Source organism: Tinamus guttatus, unplaced genomic scaffold, assembly GCF_059628265.1.
Source record: "Tinamus guttatus ecotype Peru unplaced genomic scaffold, ASM5962826v1 Tinamus_guttatus_pri_ptg000093l, whole genome shotgun sequence".
In the NCBI taxonomy this organism is placed as follows: Eukaryota; Metazoa; Chordata; class Aves; order Tinamiformes; family Tinamidae; genus Tinamus; species Tinamus guttatus.
In genome coordinates this window covers 1,108,538-1,124,045 of record NW_028288627.1, presented here as the reverse complement: position 1 = coordinate 1,124,045, position 15,508 = coordinate 1,108,538, and the positions used below count along the sequence as shown (strand labels likewise).

The 15,508-nt window shown below is 61.9% G+C and overlaps 1 protein-coding gene across 2 annotated transcripts; it reads right to left on the bottom strand.

The window, feature by feature from the left end:
• Positions 1-453: 453 nt before the first annotated feature.
• On the bottom strand, positions 454-11,032 carry USP2 (ubiquitin specific peptidase 2). 2 transcript variants are annotated; one of them, XM_088520600.1, is made up of 12 exons: positions 10,310-11,032; positions 3,997-4,047; positions 3,650-3,773; positions 3,394-3,505; positions 3,201-3,311; positions 3,001-3,065; positions 2,798-2,901; positions 2,643-2,723; positions 2,421-2,499; positions 2,201-2,308; positions 1,834-1,954; positions 454-1,680 (listed from the first exon to the last, which is right to left on the bottom strand). In XM_088520600.1, exons 1-12 carry the CDS (start codon positions 11,030-11,032, stop codon positions 1,593-1,595), a joined length of 1,767 nt encoding a protein of 588 aa, XP_088376726.1. In that variant the 3' UTR covers positions 454-1,592. The 2 variants fall into 2 exon arrangements, with proteins under 2 accessions (XP_088376726.1, XP_010217736.2); XM_010219434.2 differs by lacking the exon at positions 10,310-11,032 and adding an exon at positions 6,305-6,675.
• Positions 11,033-15,508: the final 4,476 nt, after the last annotated feature.

The following is a 15,508-nucleotide window of genomic DNA, read 5'->3' as shown; positions in this document are numbered from 1 at the left end:
GCAGGAGTCTGACAGGGGCTTGGGGGCTGCAGAGACCCAGCAATCTCCTCTGCATGATGTTTGCAAGGTGTACTTGTGGAGGCAGAAACCCAAGCTCCAGGAAAGCGCTGGCTGTGGAGAGACTGTAGGTTTGCCCGGTGCCCCGGTGTTTTGGGAGCAGGGGCTGGTCTTGTCCCCATCTTGCTCAGCAATCTGCACTCCAGCTGCCCCCTTAAAGCCTTAGTGCTCAGCCCCGGTGCCGAAAGCGTGTGAGAAAATGACCCTTGTTCGGAGGGTTTGGGGCAGCGCTGGCCCCTCCAGATGGCTGAGGTGGAGGGAAGGCTCCACAGCCCCCGAGCAGATGGAGAAAATGGACCAGCCAATGGGGCCTGCCAAGCCCCATTTCCCTGGCCCTGGACAACCCTCAGTTTCCCTCCTGTAGCTGTTCTAAGGACAAGCGCACCCACACAAGGCTCGGTACAAGCTCATGTTTATTCCCACATGCGTCTCCCTTGCACGAGACGCTCACTGCCCACCTTGCTTACACAGTAAACAAGCTGTCTGCCTGCCAGCAGCGTTGTCCCGTGCCAGCACTGCTCACCCCTTCGTCCTGGCCCCATGCAGGGCTTGGAGGGCAGCTCGGTGGGACGGAGCTGCCCTTGGCAGGCTGGTGTGGGGCGATGTGGGTTGAGTGACCTCCCCTCCTGCCATGCACTGGCCAGGGCAGGACAGGGAGGAGAATAAATTAGACGAAAGGCTAAAAAGACCACTGGCATTTGCTAGCTGGAGGACAGAGCAGTGGAGCTGGCGGGAATGGGCATCCAGGAGGCTGATGGCCACTGGGAGGATGAAGCTGAGGAGCGGACAGTTCCCGCTACCCTTTCTCCATCCCCTCTACCAGGATGGATGCAGCTGGGTAGCCCCGATGGCCTCCCACCCCCTAAATGGTTTAAGGCACCGTCGTATGAGGAGGCAGGAAATACCCAAGTGAAGCGTGCCCCGGCACTAGTCCCGCAAAGTAGAGGGGCGCTCGGGGTGACAAAAGTCCATTATAAATACAAATAAACTCCACAAAATGTTCTCTTTTTTTCATCCTCCTCCTCCTCTCTGAGAGTTTCAGCCTGGATCCAGGCAGCTTCGAGGGGTGCCAGGAGGGCAGCTTTTGGGGCTATGTGCTCCAGAATGGAGGCTGAGTTCCTTCGCCAGGTGATCCGGAAGTGCTGGCAGCAGCTTGCGATTCATCCGGGAAGGCCGAGCTGAAGGGGAGCAAAGGAGGAGCTACCAGGTCCCCAGCTCTCCCGGTGGGAGCAGCAGTCCAAGCTAAGTCAGTGGGGCAGGTGGCCCCGTGCCTGCCGAGTCCCCTGCTCAGTACTTTTATTACACACGAAGGAAAAGAAAAAGGAGAAAGAAAGAAAACCAACCCCAAAGTGAGAATCAAATGCCAGTGACCAGGAGGTGCCTGAGGTGCCTGGGCCCTGCCCTGCCACGGCTGCTCTCCTTGGTTCGCTGTCAGTGTCCTCGTCCCCTGGGCTCCACTTCTCAACCACCGCCGTGTGGGTCTCTGCCCCCATGGCCATGGTCAGTGCGGATGGTCCCTGGGGCGGACAGGCTGGCTACATGCGTGACGAGGGGCTGGCCAGCTCGTAGAAGAGCAGGTAGGCATCGCTGCTGCGGACGTGGCTGGACGACATGGGGGTGACACTGCGGAGAAGTGGGGAGATGTGGCGTGAGCAGCAGGGAGCATCCCTGCCGTGGGGGCATCCCAACATGGGTGATGTCAGCTGGAGGGGGTCTCCCCTCTCCAGCCCCATGGCGTTGCTCCCCGGACCCTCCCTATCACCTCTGTGGCCTCACCGGGAGTCGTTGAAGCTGTGCCACTCACTGGAGACAGGGCTCTTGCAGTAGGCGGTGTAGTGTCCCCCCATGGTGGTGCCGGAATGGTTGGAGACAGCATAGAGGTTGTAAACAGCGTGGTCTGTGGGGTGCAAAGGAGGCACTCAGCGGTGCTGCGTGCTTCCCCCATGTCTCCCTCTGTGGCATCCAGGAGAGACCCTTGGCCATCCCCCATGCTATGTCCCCTCCCCCCACCATGTGCTGGCAGGGATCCCAGGGGGATCAGCACATGAGCATCTCACATTCTGAGAGATGTCCTCTCCTGTTTGCAGGGCCACGGGTGGATGCAAGGGACCCCATCCCGGGGCCATGCAGCCTCAGCACTCACTGCAGCTCTGTGAGGCGAACTCCCGGAGGTCCAGGTCCTTCAGCTGGAAGTTGACAAAGGTGGTGAGCTTGCTTGTCCGTATTCTGGCCTCGGAGAAACGCTTCAGGTCTGCAGGGTAGGTGTCAAGGAAACAGGCAACCAAGGGACGCAGTAGCACCCAGACCCCCACCTTGCCACCAGCACCACCAGCCCTGGCCCCATGCCCCAGCCTGAAGGATACGAAGCACCAGGATCTTGGGGAACTTCTGGATGCTGAATTTCTTTGTGCACCTTGTCCTGGCTTTGCAGCGACAACAAGTCTGCAGGAGATAAACCATATGAGCAAGGGCCCGGGAACAACCAGTCATGCAGGACACAGAGACTAGGAGCCCTGGGGATGTGGAACCAAGGAGAATGGGCCCAGATGAGTCCAAGGAAGGGCTCCCATCCCCATAGCCCGTACCGGTTTCTCGTCGCCATCTAGCACATCCTCTTTGGTGAAGAGTCGTAGGCAGTCCATGAGTGTCACCTCACCATAGCCCTTCTGTGGGAGCACAGAGCAGGGTCAGGGCATATGGGGGTACAGCAGGGACACACATGGGACTGGGGCCACCCTACCTTGGGGATGGGCAGGGACAGGTCCCAGAACGGGTCGAAAGCCGTGGAGCAGTAGCCACATTCACCACAGGTCAGCGAGCTCTTTAGCTGCCCGACAAAGAGGTCTAGGAGGGACAAGGAGGGATGAGACACCCCCAGCTCCTGCTGCCTACCCTGCCCTCCCTCCACACAGCTCCATTTCCCTTCCCAGGTCTGCCACTCACCCCCGATCCGGCTGTCCTCTCTCTCCTGGTATCTCCTCCACATCTGCCGGCTCTTCTCATCGTCCCTGGGGGAGATGGGGAGACAAGGGGGTGAGGAGTCCCATCGCAGTCCTATCTCCCAGCTTGCTGGCAGCGCGGTACCTTTATCCATGGGGGCGGTCGGCATCTGCCTCCCAACCCACTCCCAGCCCGTCACTTACGGGAGGTGGTCCAGGGTGTCTGTAGCGGCCCGTGGCCGGACGAGCACCCGGTTCACCTCGCTGTGCAGTCCATCCAGGAGGAAGCGCAGGAACTCCTGGGCATCCTGCTGGCTGCAGGAGACATGGGGTATGGCGGTGAGCAGCTGTGCATGGCTTGGCCCCTGCCCTGTGAGTAGTCCCAGCATCCCCTTACTTGTATCCGACAAAGCGCGGGGCGTATCGCTGGATCTGCATCTTGAACTCGGAGGGGCTCACGGAGTCATTGGGAGATGAGGTCCATAGCAGCTGGATCAGCTTTGCAAACTCTGCAGGCAGAGGCGCTGCTCAGCAGGGCGACTGAATCGGGGAACTCAGCACAACAATGCCTGCAGCTGCTGGGGGCAAGCGGGATGGATGGGGGTCCCCAGGACACACAACGAGGGGAGGGAGGCCCATGGCATGGTGCTCACCGGACATGAGCGCAGTACGCATGCGGCTGCTGTTGTTGAGGTCCCGCAGGTACTGGTTCTGCAGGCAGTAATCCCGCAGCTCCTTGGTGTTGCTCAGGCACTGCAGGATGGAGTTCATGAAGCACTGGGGGAGGCAGAGAGGAAAACCATGGCAACAGAGGCAGCGGAAGGCAGGCGGTGGCAGGGTGGGGGGATGCCGGGGCGAACGGGCAGGGGACGAGGATGGTGCGAGGAGCCGAGTTCTCTGCACGGGTACAGCTGCCTCGTGGGAGTGAGCGTGCGGTGCGGGGCCGAGATGGCAGCACCACGCACCTGCAGAGCAGAGTGCATGCGGGGCGAGCACTCACCGTGTTGCCGAGGTTGCGCAGGCCGGTCAGCCCTTGCACCGCCTTGGAGCTCTGCGGAGAGAGGGAGTGGGGGGTGAAAGGGGCTCTGGCACGCATGCACCGAGTCTCTCACCAGCCCCACAGCCCAGCGGAGCCTGGCTGAGCACGCAGACACGGCCGGACAGTCCCATCCCAATGGCCGGTTTGGGGCTGCTCAGCTCCCGGAACAGCGCACAGGGCTCAAAGTCCTTCCCGCGCAATTGCACTGCTGCCTCTTGCCATGCACATGCCCCGTGCCTTGCCCACATTTGCTGCGCACAAGTGCAGCCTGGACTTCGGCATGAGCTTTTTTTTTCTTGTGGGGTAAAGTCCACGATGCAAAGTGCGAGCGGAGTCTCAGGGCAGCTGGCCCACCTCGGCATGCTCTGTGCGCTGCCCACCCCGCAGTGCCACCTGGCTGCGGTGTGCATGCACAAAGGAGGGACTTTGGTGTCCTGGACTGTGCCACGAGCTGGACTGGCTTGTGCCCCATGAAAAGATGGACACGGGCAGCTGTGTGTGTTGGGCAAGTGCTTGCTGGAGGCCACAAGAGCACTACTGGTGTTTTGGGGAGGCCCCGGCATTGCAAACCCGCTCCTGGCTGGTGCTGCAGGAATGCAGCTGCCTGAATCTGCCCATGAGCCCCATGAGGAGGGTAGCAGCGGGACAAGCTTCCCCATGGCTATGCTGAAGAGCAGGATGTTGGAGGCCAACATGGCTTGTGCAGTCGAAGTGATGATGAGGTTGACCAGGTTTCAATGCCCTGGCTGCCAGCCCCAGGCACGAGGAGGAGGAGGAGGAGGAGGAGGAAAAGAAGAGGGAAGGGGGACCGGCAGCTCTGAAATAGCAGCAGCTGGTGTGTGTGTGTGTGGGAGGTGCTGAGCACCCAGCCCTGATAGCAGCCCAAAATAACCCAGATTCGGTTACACGCACTCCTTAGCGACGGCGCAGGCATCACCCACTGGCGGGGGGATCAGGATGCATCAGGGACCCCCAGGACCCTGCCTGAGGGCTTGCAGCTTTTCTAGGAAAGCCAGATATTCCATACAGGAGCATGTTCCTATGTGGCCACCCTGCTCCCAGGGGTGCCCCAAGACTGCTGGGCTGAGCCGAAGGAGCCATGCAGAAAGCATCAAGCATCCTTGCTGATCAACCTTGGACTTGGGAAGAGCTGTAGGGTCAGACTGGGAATCGGCTCCCAGGAGCTGCCCCGAATACGACACGGCTCACCTGGTCACCTCGTCCAGGCGGCAAGGAACGTCCTACCAGCACAGTTGCTGCCATGTCCATGTAGCCAGCGCTCCCCCAGTGCCACCTTCCCGTGCCCCGCTAGACAGAGCCTGAGTGCACATGGGACCTGGGGTACCTCACAGTTCCTTCACTGAGGTCTTATTTCCCCCATGTTTTTCCCTTTCCTCAGTGACTCAATTCCAGCTAATCCTCCTCGCTAGTCCGGGGCTTTATCTAGGACACGGCGCTGCTCGGAGACAGAGGAGAGCTGGCTCATGTGGCGGTAGACGGGCAGTCCCTGAGGCTGTGCTGCAGGGTGGGGGGGACAGGGGACGAGGCTTGCAGGGCAGGAACTGCATGGTCCTGATGCTGGGGTCCCCACATGCAAGTGCTCATCTGTACTGGAATGGGAGAGCCAGAGCTGCCAGGCTTACATAAGTGCTGGGATCCTCCTCTGTCTGCCCCCCAGCTCCTCTCCCTGTCTCTGTGGGGGGAGACTTGTCGTGAACACCCTGCACCCTGCCTGCCGATGCTGTGCGGAGGGGCTACTTTGTCCATGAGTCTCCTCCTTGCAAAGGGCAGGATGCCAGAGCGTAGGGATTTGGCCAAGGTCCCTGCAGGGGCAGGGCTGGGGCCAGATTGCTGGAGCACCTGGTACCTTATTGCCCCTGCTCTCTGCACCCCCAATCCAGCCCTTGGCTGTGCCTGTCTTCCCTGGGGGCTCCCCGGGCCCTGGTGCTGCCGGTGCCTGGGGGAGACAGGACAGGACCCTGGCTGGAGCGTGTCCCTGCTCCACAGGGTGCGCGCTCCCCTGCTTCCCTCGCCTGTTGCTCTCCTGGACATTGCACTTGGACACCCCTTCCCCAGGGCCAGCGGGGACGGGTGTCCACCCAGCACCCCATCCTGCAGCATGGAGGACCCTAGGGGAGGAGCTGGGGCTGTGGGACACCCCATCCTGCCTGGCATGGGCAGAGGCAGCCCCATCCCGAGCCCCCTGCCCCATGCCCCAGCTGGGGCCAGGGATGTGGAGGGGCTTGTCAGGGGCTTGCAGGGCTCCTACCTTGGTCTTGTTGAGGACCAACCCAACGAAGGTGGAGACCAGCAAGGAGCCCGGCATGGAGGCGCGGGGGCGCAGGTCCTTGTGAAGGTCGGGGAGCGCCGGGGGCTCCTCGGGCAGCGTCACCGTGTAGGAGTCCCTCATGATGCCCGTGGCAGGCGATCAGGCGAGGAGCCGGCAAGGGCCGGTGCAGCCGCGGTGGATGCAGCTGGGGGGGCGGGATGCAGCTGGGGGGCTGGGGGGGATGCAGCTGGGGACCCTTTGCTGCAGCTGGGCCACGGCCAGGGGCAGGAGCTTGGGGGCCTGCCCTTGCCGGTGCTGCCGTGCCTGGGTGAGCACGATGCCGGCACTGGGGCTGACGGCACCTGAGCGGCTCTGACATCAAATGGGTGGAGAGGCGGCGAGCAGGGCTCCGTGACGGCCAGCCCCCGCCGGCACCGCGTGGTACAGGGAAGACGGGAAGCCAGGGGGGCTCGCGAGGGGCGGCCGTGCCCATGGCTCCCTGCTCCTGGGTGGGTGAGTATGCGGTGGTGATGGGGCCCAGGGGTCTACAGCGTGCTCGGCGCGAGTAATCACAGCATCGCGGTGCAGCTCTCTTCCCCCACTCCAGTACAGCAGGGATGGGAGCTCCTGCGAGAAATGCTCCCTACTCACTGGGCGCCTCCTGCACGGCCCCTGGCACTGACATCAGCAGGGCAGGGGGCTTTTTACCCCAAGGGCGTGCAGCATCCCTCACCTACATGGGCACCTTCTGTACCCAGAACTGGTCGCATGGGTCCTGTGTCTGGGGACATGTTCCCCAGCACCTAGTGGCTGTGCACACAGGACACCAATCTGAGAGTCATACAGGTGCTCAGCTGAGCACAGGTCTGCCCGGGTATGCAGAGCTCTCAGATGCAGACCTGATTCCCAGTGCGTGGGGACACAGGGCACCTGGAAGGAGGGAGGTGCTGCTGGCGCATGGGTGCACAGTTTCCCTCCAGCACCATCCTCTTGTGCCCTGGGTAGGATCATTTTGGGGGGAACCAAGCACCAACAGGCAGCACAGTCCTGTAGATGCAATGCATTCAGAGAGCATCTCAATGTCAAGTTTCGTGTACTTGGGCAAGGCTTCCCCAAAGGGGACGAGGTCCCTGTGGGGGAAACTGAGTCACAGCACTGGCTGGGCTCAGGCTCAGCTCCTGCAGCAAGGGCACGTGCAGAGGCTGGCAGGGAGCCCGGATGTCCTGCATCCCAGCCTTGCGTCTCCCTCCGTGTCACCTCTCTGACCGCAGCAGGGTGAGTGCCAGCTGAGCCTTGCGGCTGCTTGCGCGTGCCCTGGTGTCTTCACCACCCACTCCGGGAAATTTCCACAGGCAGCCGAGGCAAGGAGGACAGCCAGAGCTGAGGGGCAAAGTGGGACCGGAGCGGAGTCTGCTCTACTCCCCATCATTCTCCTCCCTGAGCCGGAGTCAGCGGCTGCTGTTTGAATCCTAATTGCTGTGGTTGCAGCCTCTGTCGTCCGTGGTGAGAGCTCTGGCACAGCCGGCAGAGGGGCTGACTACAGTGAGGGGAGGGGAGGAAGGCTATTTTTGGCACCAATAAAAATATCCAGGGAGGCATCTTGCAGCGCTATTCATCTGCAAGGCTGGGGCTTTTTGCATCACAACAGGACGGTTGTCGTAATCCTGGCTTGCGTGTGCGCGCACGCGTGTGTATATATATACACAGCTTGCGGTGTGTACACCGAACACACGCTGGGACACAGCGTGCACATGGGGATCCACACCCCACCAGCTGCACAGGTGCCCCGCAACGTGCTCACACACCCCTTTGGGGTACCACAGGCCGGGGCGGGGGGCAAGGCACAGCCCCCTGTACATGCATGCCTATGGGGCACGCAGGGGCCGTTGCACAGCATGCACTGTGTACTGTGCACAGCATGCAGCACTGCACATCCCAGGCCAGTGCTCTTGCCACCATCCCTGCAGCCAGCTGGGTGGCCTCCAAGGTGGTATGTGCCCAGAGTAGGCCTGCCCTAGCCATGCATGGAGCAACCCTCTTCCTGGGGGATGCACTACACTGGCTTAGCCGGCTTCACAGTGAAAGAGGGGAAGGAGGCAGCGTGGGATGCAGAGCATCTCAAGATGAACCTCCTGGTCTGGGGACAGCAAGCACCCGGACCAAATTTCCCTCCTGCAAGAGTGAAACCTAGACTCTCCGGGCAAGGTGGGAGAGTCAAGGGGAGCCAGGGCTGGCCTGCCTTGCTCAGATCCAGCTACCTGTCCCCAGGTGTCCCCGCCACAGCAGTGACCTTCTGCCATGGTGAAAATGTTGCCATGGGCCCGACAGGCACTGCAGAGGCAGGGCAGGGACTGGCTGCAGGCCAGAGCCGTCAGCTGCTCAGGACGGGAGTGCAGAGAGCTGCGGGCGCTCTTGCGGGCGGCTCTGGCCTTATGACCCTATGTTCACCTAGGGCGGTTAATGGGGCGGCACATCTCCGGCTCTGCCCTTCCTGGGTGCCCACAGAGGCTTAGCTGGCACCGCTGCTCATAACGGCACCTCTGGCACCCTGCGGGTGGGTAAACCGAGGTACCAAGTGATGGAGCAAATGCAGACGTCCTCTCCTCTCATGTACAAGCTCCTCTATCTTGCCCACCTTGTGCCAAGGCTGTCAAGAAGGGAGAGCATCCAGCTCTGGCAATGCCCTGGCCCTGACAGCAGAGGATGCTGCCGACCCTGCCCCAGGGCCCAGGTAATGGGGCAGAACTGAAAGCATCGGGGCTGTAGCACGCACACCCCTCCCACCCCCTAGGTTGTTTCCGGCACCTGGCATAAAGCCTGTGGGTCTGCAGCCTGTTTTACAATGAGCTGTGCTCGCTTCCCGGCTCAGAAAAGCCAAAGGGCAGAGAGGGGTGGGAGGCTGTACGAGTGGAAAATAGCGGGTGAGAACATTAAAAGCCACTGGGGAACCTAAGGCGGCGTCACTGCCACAGCCTCCCCGCCTGCCTGGCACCCTGTAGCCCTGGCAAGAGACCTCTGGGTGCATTTGCACCCCCAGGACCGTGTTCTGGGTTAGCGCAGCCTCCTGAAATCCTCAGGGGTCCCAGCTGCAGCTGTCCCAGCTCCCCAGGCTTGCAGATGCATTGCACCCAGGTGCCAGGCACAGAGGTGCTGCACTCCCTTGTGCTGCCTCTGCCTGTCCCCAGGGCCTGCATAACCCATAACGGTACCCAACTTCGCTCAGACAGGGAAGTGAGGGAGTCAAACAAGCAGCTCCAGAGGGGCAGGTGGCAGCTCTTCCCCTGTGGATGAGGATGCCAGGGCAAAAGCTGCACAAAGTGCACTGGCAGCAGCCTGAAGGTTGCTTCCATGGCCTTTGCCCTTCCATGGCCTTTTCCTCCTCCTGTTGGCACAAGGAGTGATGCAGAAGCACTGGCTGAGCTCTCTCTGGGCCAATTTTCATCCAGCATGGGAAGAACATCATGTCCTTCACCCCGCAACCCGCAGCTACCATCACCCTGCTCAGCTGGTGAAGGTGGCATGGCTTCCAACCTCTGCCATGGAATGAAGGTGGACTGGGAAGAGAGGGTAGATGGTATGCGCAGGGTCTGAGTGGATATTGGAAGGAAACCTGAATGGAAAATTACCAGCTTGTTCTCGAGACATGCTGTGAGTGTGATGCCGGCATCCAGGCTGGGCTGGGGCTCTGGGGATGGCACAGCGTGCCTATATACCCAGGGCACCGAGCGCCTCGCTGTCACTCATAACACTGCTCTGAGTTCATAGGCATGGAGGAACTGCTCTGGTGCCGGCACGTGGCCAAGCACCTGGGCACCGAGCGTCCTTTGCAGGCAGCACCAGCCCAACCTGCCCTGCAGGTGCTGGAGGCCACGCGCGCGGGTGGAAGCATGGAACAGCGTGGCGAGAGCTGTGGGATGCGCATGCGCAGTCTACCAAGCTCCAGCATGCACTGACATGGACTGCCGACCCCAGCTTCACCCCCTGCTCCCAACCAGCGCCACGTACCGAGGTGTCCCAGGTTGTCGCGCTGTTGCTGCTGTCACTCCTTTCGCAGCGCTGCCCGGAACAGTGAGGGGCTGAGGAAGGCATGTTGGAACCAGGGATGCCCTGCGTGGGGCTGGCGGGGAGGCCGCTGTGACTGCTCTTCCTGCCGTAGGTGTCCAGGTAGTCGCGAACGTAGTCGGAGCGCGCGGCCGCCTGGTAGAGGGTGCAGAGCTCCTGGTGGGTGCGGCTGGCCAGGAGCCCTGGGGCTGGTGTGTAGCCACTGTCTGAGGCACGCAGCCCCGAAAACTCCCGCGCCAGGTCCGAGTGGCTGCTGGATTTGCGGCGAGTGAGGGGCGCCGTGTAGCTCGGGGCGCTGGCAGGGGGCCCGGCGAAGGCGTAGCACGTGCCCCCCCCACTCAGCCCCCCGCTGCCGAGTGTCCGGGACTGGCTGCGAGTGTACGCGGGGCTCAGGCGGATGCCAGGCTCAGGGTACAGCGAGAGCAATCCGGAGTCGTAGCTGCTGGTGGGGGACAGCCCAGCGTGACGGTAGCGGGGAGAGGGCAGATAGCCACTGGTGGGGCTGGTTTTGAAGCCCATCCTGTCCCTATCCATGTAGGATGTGGCCAGAGTGGAGCCATAGGAAGAAGAGTAGGAGCTGTAGCCGGCAGGCGCCCTGCTGTAGGCGGTCTCGGCATAGCGGGACGAGTCAACATAGCGCTTCAAAGTGGACGAGAGCTGGGACATGCTGCAAGCCAGGGCTCAGCGGGCTCCACTGGAGGCATCGGCTGCAAGACAAGAGCCGGAGGTCAGCACCAAAGAGCTCACTGGCTCCCACCCTGGGTTGGATGACTGTGGACCACAGCCTGGCCATGGCTCCCATGGCGGTGCCAGCCATGTCAGGGCTCACAGGAGCCCTTGCTCTCCACCCCCACTCCCCACAGCATTCCCATGCCGCCCCGCAGCCATGACCCACACCAGGGTCTGGCGGCTGCATGAGGGGGCCAGGGATGCCCCTACCCAAAGCCCAGCTGCCTGCCTTGTGTCCCTGGCAGCTGTGCTGCGGGCTCCCATCAATAATTCAGGCCCACACAAACCCTCATGGCTGCGGTAGATATGAGGGAGGGAGAGAGCCTGACTTAGTCCCCCATAGGACCCAGTAGGACCCTGTCCCATGGGCCAGGAGAGGGAAAAAAGGGGGGAAGCAGGAACAGAGGTGCAAACACGGAGCAAACGTGGAGCCACAGCTCTGCAAACATGGAGTAGAGAGGGGAAGATGTCAGGAAGTCCCCTCGCCCAGAGTACACCCCACAGATGCACCAGTCCTGGCAGCCAGCAGCAAAGAAGGGCTCCAGGCAGCAGCCCCATCCATGGAGATACCCAGGGGCAAGTCACCAAGGAGGGACAGCTCCGCAGCCTGTAAACAAGGGCTCTCTGGAACCGGCAAGAAAGTTTCTCTCTCGGAGCAAGGGCGGGTGGCCAGTCCCCTGCCTCCCCTACCTGTCCCTGGCACTGGTGGAGGGCTCGTGGCAGCGTTGCTGGTGCCGGGCTGCTGGGGTGCCTGGCGTCCCACGCGTGGCAGGACAGTGGCTCATGTGGCTTCCGTAGCCGCCAGTCACCGGGGAGATGACCGACTGATTCAGAGCCTTTTTTCCCAGGCCAGCAGGGTGGGCTCTGCCTTGTGATGGCTCCACGTCAAGAGGCAGCGGCGCCGAGGGGTGACGGAGACAGGTGCCCGCCCCATCCCAGTTCTTCTCTTGGATAGGATGCATCCAGGTGTGGGGACAAGTACCAGCAAGGGAAGGAGCTGCCACAAAACTCCTCCCTGCCTGAGCCCATGAGGAACCCAGGTGTCCAGCACAGGGTGAGAACCTCAGAATCCCCAAGTCCCCGTGGCTGCAGCCCTTTCCCTCTGGGACCCCCAGCAAATGCAGGCCCCGGGCCACCCCCTGTCCCGAGCACAGGGTGTGCCTGCCCTGCATTTTCCACCAGCCAGCAGCAAGGTGAAACCGATCCGAGTGAAACCAGAGCCGGCAGGAGGGGACAGCGCGCAGTGCAGTGGGATGAGCCCCTCCACGGGGCTCAGGGACCAAGGCGCCATGAGTGTCAGTTCCCATGTTCCCTCTGCTCTGGATAACCCCAGCGTGCAAGTGGCCGTGGGTGCACTGTGGGAGTTATTGTGGCCTCTTGCCCAGCAGCCTGGCTTTGTGGCCATCTGGCTGCGTCTTGGTGGCTGTTGCTACTGCAGAGGGAATTGGCTTCCCCCAGCAAGGAGGAATCTATTTGCAGGCAAGAGCAAGCCAGAGCGCACAGACCTGTTTGGGAACAGAGGGGTGAATAATCCGCTTCCAGGCAAATACTCCTGTGAAACACCCGTCGCTTCCCTGATAGGCCCTGGCCACCCTCACCAGTGCTGGGAGGGCCCAGGAATGGCTTTGCTAGCCGGGATTCAATATGCACAGTGGGGAATTGTGCTCCAAGGGACATGGCACTCCGGCCTGGGGGCTGGCAGCACCAGGATGAGGGCAGCTGAGTCTCCGGGCTCCCAGGAAGCCATGGCTTGCCAGCTGCCTGCTCAATGGGGCACGGAGCAGCCAGCCAAGGTGACACAGCCCTGCGCTCGGGGCACTCGTGGCTGTGCTGACTCCAGGCAGGCAGCGGCCCCCTGCCCAGCCAGCATCCCTGCCCGAGGCACCACCAGCTCGCTCCTGTGTGCAGGGTGCGCTGCCCTGGGAAAGGCAGCGGTGCCAGGCAGGTGCATTCTGGCAGCAGGACAGCCCAGAGCGGGATGTGGGCACCAGGAGCGGGGACCTGCTGGCCTGATAGGAACGGGAGCGACCTTACCGTGTAGGACTGCTGCAACCACCCGGACCCGTCACGCCGTGCTGGACCCCAGGGCTGCGGGAGATGGGAGCGTGTCCCCAAGCCAGAGGAGCTGAGGGGGTGTGAGAAAACCCTGGATCCTCCCATGACTTCCTGGCCCACGCGGCCCCTCCCTGCCCACAACAATGCTGAGCTTTCCTCCCGCCTGCCTGGCACAGCCCTGGGGCCGGCACCGCTGAGTCAGGCCTCCTGCACCCTCATTATCCTCCTTGGGCGTCCGGGGAGGCTGAGGCGCAGGAACGTCCGGTCCTGCATCACACGGCCCAGCAGCAGCCAGCACAGAGAGGGGACCCTGGAGTCCAGGCACTGCAGGGGCTGCTCTCCCAGTCTGCAGTTCTGGTCTCCAATAGCTGTCCCAATGGGAAAACTCTGGGCTGGGACGGCTTGAGGGTTTTTGGGGAGGCAAACATGCACCTCAGAGGTGGGGGAGTAGGGAACGATGTTCCCAGGATACCCTCCTCTCTCTCCAGCCCCTGACATCCACTCGGGACCTTGAGTCCCAGGCCCTGGTGAAGGCTATGTCCCCTCTGCGGCCCGCGAAGCACCCAGTGGGCTCAGCTTACACAGCCCCAGCTCTGTCCAAGGTGTCGCAGCGCAGCTGCTTCTTGCTTACGCAGGCTCAGAGCTGTGTCTGCCTTCCCCGAGACATGATGTTCCAGCCCGGAGGTTACTGGAGGAGCAACCTCCGGGACAGCGGCAGGCTCAGGCAGGAGGAACTCCACATCCATGGTGTCACAGGGGTCAGGGCAGCCCCCTGCCCCTTCCCTGGAGAGATGAGCCCAGGCATAGCTGCATTTGCCTCTGGGAAGGGCAGCCCCCAGCAGCCGGAATGTGCTCTGGAGGCTTTGCTCCTGACGGAGGCTTGCGGGAAGCACTTCAGCAGCAGATAAGGAGACGTCAAAGCCCGAGGGGCTCCAGGGCTCCCCCACCCCTAGCAGATGCATCTCCTAGTGGGGAATGAGAGTCCTCCAACTCGCTTCACGTGCTGACTGGGAGTCACCGGCCAGGACACACACTGCCATCATGCTGCTGACACATACCCGCCTGGCTACAAAACCTGCTACTCATCCCCCCTGTCAGGCCACCCCCAAGGCAGCAAAATGCCAAACCCATGGGGAGTCCTGATGTAAGAACCATTGCTCTGAGGTCTGTGGGTGGAAGAAAAGAAGGGTCCCTGGGGAAGCTCCCCAGAGGGCACACAGCAAGCAGCTTCTCCCCAGGGTTGCACCCAGCTGAAGGGAAAGGGGGAGATTCTGGCTGGGTCCCCCTTGCAACCTCTCAGGCTCTGATCTGTCTTTGCTGGCATCCCCATGGTGGTCCCATCACTCACCTGTGTGTGCGCAGTGGGGCAGATGGACAAATGGTGACTGGTCACAGGGGCAAGGCTGGCATGGCTGCAGGCGAGCGGCTGGTCAGGAGCATGGCCGTGGGCCTTGGCGAAGGGGAGGCGATCCTGCCTCCTCGGGCGCTTCCTCTGTGGCCGGAGCAGAGGGAGCGATGCAGACACCCCACAGCTTGGCTCCTGCACCCCCCAGGGACTGAGTGAAATGGCCTGAGGGGGCTGTGCTGGACGGCCACAGGGTTGTGTAAAAAACGCCATGGCACAAATTCATGGCTCAGGTTACCGGCTAGATAAATATAGTGTCTTTATCTGACCTCGCAGGGCGCCGAAATGCTCCTCTCGCATTCCAGTTTCAGGAAGGCTTAAAGGGGACGTGAGCTCTGAGGGCTGGTGGCCCACGGCAAGGGGGTGCTGGCCAGGGCGGGAGCTGGGGTCAGGAGTGCTGCAGAAACAAGGAGGAATGCCTGGAGGTGAGTACAGGCAGAGGTCTGGGGAGGGAGATGTGGTCCAGGGGATAAAAGCTGGTCTCAGAGAGAAGGGGAAGCCCATGGTGGCCAGCAGCCCATGGCCACCAGGAGGGTCAGAAGCAGAGCAGCGAGGTGAAGGGAGGACATGATCTGGGTTTTGCTTGTCTTGGAGCAAGCCATGGTGGGAAGAGCCTCCCGAGGCTAGCACCAAAGGTGGGAGCAGATGCACCCTGCACTGTGTCCCAAGCCTGGCTTTTCCAGAGTGGCACGGGACACCCCACACACCAGCACTTAGGTAGGCCGTGACTCAGGGAGCGCCTGCCATGGATAATTAGGCGGGATGAAATTACGCTGGCATTTTCCTCCCTGCTGCCCGGGAACAGGGAGGGCTGTGTTAGCGTCAGGGCCAGGGCGTAGCTGCTTCACGATGCTGTGGGGTCACGGCAGCATTGGCACCGGTGTTGGGAACCTGCTCCCAAACCCCAGACAAGCATGGGTTCTCCATCCCTGTCCCCCTGCGCAGTGCCTGAA